We start from the raw sequence: 3366 nt of genomic DNA, 5'->3' as shown, positions 1-3366 counted from the left end.
GCCCCTCCTCTCAGCCTGTCTAAAGTAGCTGGCTAGGACTGGAAGTCACGTGTGTCACACTGTGTGATGTCTCATTCCCACGGTTCAGGACTCACCGTCATCATCCCCACGCTCCGCCTGCTCAGCTAGTGAGTGACACGAGCACAAGCATATGCGTGCACGCGCACGCGCACACACCAGCATCACTGACAAACACCAACGCGGAAACTAAAGACATTCTCACCAGAATCAGGCATTACGTTGAAAGAGTTACATGTTGCAACCAAACAGAATTAATTCATAGAGCGTACGTGTGGTTCAGCGTTGGGAACTGTTTGCAAAGCTTACCAGCTTACGGTGACAGAGGAGGAAAGCCAGGATGAGGTCAAGAGATGCAGAGATTCGCTTGATAATTCAACATGCATTCCTGACCTAAAAAAGTAAAAACCACCCTTGGTTAGCGGGGATGGGCGACCGTCTCCTCAATGGAATGACCAAAAGCCAACATCAGGCTTCGAGGGAAAAACGGGAAAAGCATACACGTCTTGTATCCTTCTTCTTCCTTGATATCAATATCAAGCGAAAACTATGATTTAACAGTTTTAGAGGTTCAACTTAATATAGACTAGCAAGAGAACCTCATAAAATTATAAAAACTGAAAAGAGAAAATGATTTTTATCTGCAGCCAATGTGATTATATACTCGAAAACTCCAAAGGAACAACCAGAAAACTGTTAAAAGCCACAAAATAATTAAATAAGGCACTGGTCAGAGTGTCTGTAACTAAAAATCAATTCCCTAGAGACAGACCACATGACGGAGGTAAAGATTTCACTCGCGACAGCATTAACACACGAAAACCCCTAGGAATGAACTCCGAAGGCAAGCGCCAGAGCTGCCTGAAGAAAATCTGCAAGTGCTACTGACACTCAAAGGAGCAGCTGCGTAAACTAAGGAAGATCAAAATGACAGAGCTGTCGGTTCTCCCCAAATTAACCCGCAGATGCAGCACGGTTTCGGTCAGAACGTCAACTCTTGGGAAATGGCAGAAGACATCTTAAAATTATTCACACGGCAACCTGAATAGTTACTATACCTGTGAATAGTTAGGGAAACCTGAAATGGCATAAGAATGAGACCAGTCCTATTACCTATCAAATTATATTATAAAGACAGTTAATTACAACAGCTTGATAATGGCATTGAAATAGAAATATCACTGAAATAGGATATAGAGTCTATAAATGTGCCCAGGTGCATGTCTAGTATAAATGTAACGTACTATTGAAATGGCATTTCAAGTCAGTGGGGAAAAAGGACGATTCGAATTTGTTGCAACAGCTTGCTAATTATTTGTGGGAAAATGGGATTCTTGTATCATTTTTACTCTAAAATGAATTACTGGTGGAGCAAAGATGCAAATGTCAAAATATAATAAATTACTAGGAAAAAAGATTAATGTGTTTGAATCTGATAGCCGGTGAGAACTTTCTAAGACTGATGAACACAGACGTCACAAAGAAGAAACCTAGGTAAATCTTGGCTTCGTAACAGTCTAAAACTTACTGTACTACAAAAATTATAACGACAAACTAGGAAAAATCTACAACACTTATAGACTTAGTACACATGAAGAATTAATTTCCCAAATATACGATAAACTACAAAATCGTAATACAAAGATAATTTAACAAAAACATGGCAGAGGCCATAAACAGGTACTTAAAAAAAATACTCAACCTCATAAAAATTACAAACTAAATACTAGTTTTTCACGGATTAGTAAAAATGAATAAATCTTATTACTAATAAGAATAAATCATATTATTAAAAAAATGAACAAATAAATGTGGATGAACACTCAAGAAAACAGGCATTCTCCTACGCTCTCGGGGACAAGCTAAGATGGTGCAACCGCCCAATGAGTTAATTCGACGTTTACTTAAGTCTAAAATGTAGTTTGGCAGAGCAATTTCTAGAAACGTGTCCCGTAGATATGTTCACACGTGTAAGCAAAGACATTTGCACAGAAAACTTCTCAGGATTTCTGTAATCACGACAGCCTGACGACAACAAAAGGCTCAGGTCACCCCTCCTCCTCTTTGCACGTCGAAATCTTGTCCATCGTTCAAGGACCAGCTCAAATGCCAACGATTCCGGGACAACTTTCCAAACTCCTCAAAACAACACTGCCGGGTTCTCACATTACTTAAATTATAACACATTGGTATTTTTTTGTTTTTTGCAAGTTTGCATGCAATTTCATTAATTAGCTGTTTTGCATTTTATTCTCGAATTTATTTTTTCTAATTTTTAATCTCTATTTTGTCCAATTTTAAAGCATCTTAAGAGAAAGCATGCTTCAATTTATTTTGTTCTCCCTGCACCTTAGTCAGCGTGAGATCTAGCAGTCAACAAGTATTTTAAAATCTATTCTACGTGATGGTTCTCTCGGTATTTACATATTAACTTTAAAAAAACACAAGGCTGTCATTTAGGATCCCAGTTCCTAGCTCATACCACCTACGTTATATTTTTTTCATTTAGGGATGTGCAGATGGTATGAAATCTATTTTTTAAATTCACGTTTCGTGTATCTGAAATTTCCCATCCGAGGAAATCCTAAAAAATTGAGATCTGATTTATTCACAATTCTGATTGTAAGTAGAACACTTATTTAAATTAACTAACAGCTTCCTACCTATCATCTCTCACAGAAAAACGAAACCAAAAAACAACCTAGGCTCTCAAAACTATTTTAGAATATTAAATTCTGATTAAGGAATAGTATAATAGGTAATATCAACTTCATCCAGTGTAGGAAATATTTTAAGCTTTATTTTGATAAAACATTTCAGAGTCCCTCATATCACAGCATATCAATAGGCAAAATGTACAAAGACTGATTTTATACTTCATTTTATATGTCAAGTCCCCAACCTCAGGTAAGCGAGTTGCAAAATCCAAGTGCCGATCATTTCACTACAGGTAGCGTTTGAAACAAAATTAAGAACGTTTTCAGCACTTAAGTGAAATGCGGTTTTCATCAAAAAGACTTAATTCCACAGGGCGTGTTTTCCACAGTAATGAATTCGACCAGGCCAGTGACTCCAAACTCGAGTGACAGCGTCACGGCAAGGCCAGCCAGCAGAGGCGGCCCGCCCTTCCGCGGTGCATTAGTCTAGCACGTGCTACGTTCTGGATAATCTCCAGCGCGTTCGGTTTCTAGAACCTGCTCTGGAGTTTAACGGAACAAGATCGCAGAGACAAGCACCGGCCCCACTCTAAGGGGGGCGATGAGACTGCTCTGTGTGGCACAGAGGCACAGCCTGACGGTGGCGGCCGTCCACCGACCTCCCACGCCAGCCGCTTTGCCAGACGGACAC

The 3366-nt window shown here is 39.5% G+C and overlaps 1 protein-coding gene across 1 annotated transcript in view; it reads left to right on the top strand.

Annotated features, from left to right (window-relative positions):
* Nucleotides 1-906, top strand: part of GNPAT (glyceronephosphate O-acyltransferase) — a 15844-nt gene extending 14938 nt beyond the window's left edge. The window contains exon 14 of the mRNA XM_023523783.1: nt 825-906. Within this exon, the coding sequence (XP_023379551.1) occupies nt 825-906 (82 nt within the window). The remainder of the gene's footprint in view (nt 1-824) is intronic.
* The last annotated feature ends 2460 nt before the right edge of the window (nt 907-3366 follow it).

The sequence above is a fragment of the Pteropus vampyrus genome, unplaced genomic scaffold, assembly GCF_000151845.1.
Source record: "Pteropus vampyrus isolate Shadow unplaced genomic scaffold, Pvam_2.0 Scaffold412, whole genome shotgun sequence".
NCBI classification, from domain to species: domain Eukaryota; kingdom Metazoa; phylum Chordata; class Mammalia; order Chiroptera; family Pteropodidae; genus Pteropus; species Pteropus vampyrus.
Note: the sequence above shows the minus strand (reverse complement) of the source record. Positions and strands in the feature narration are given on the sequence as shown.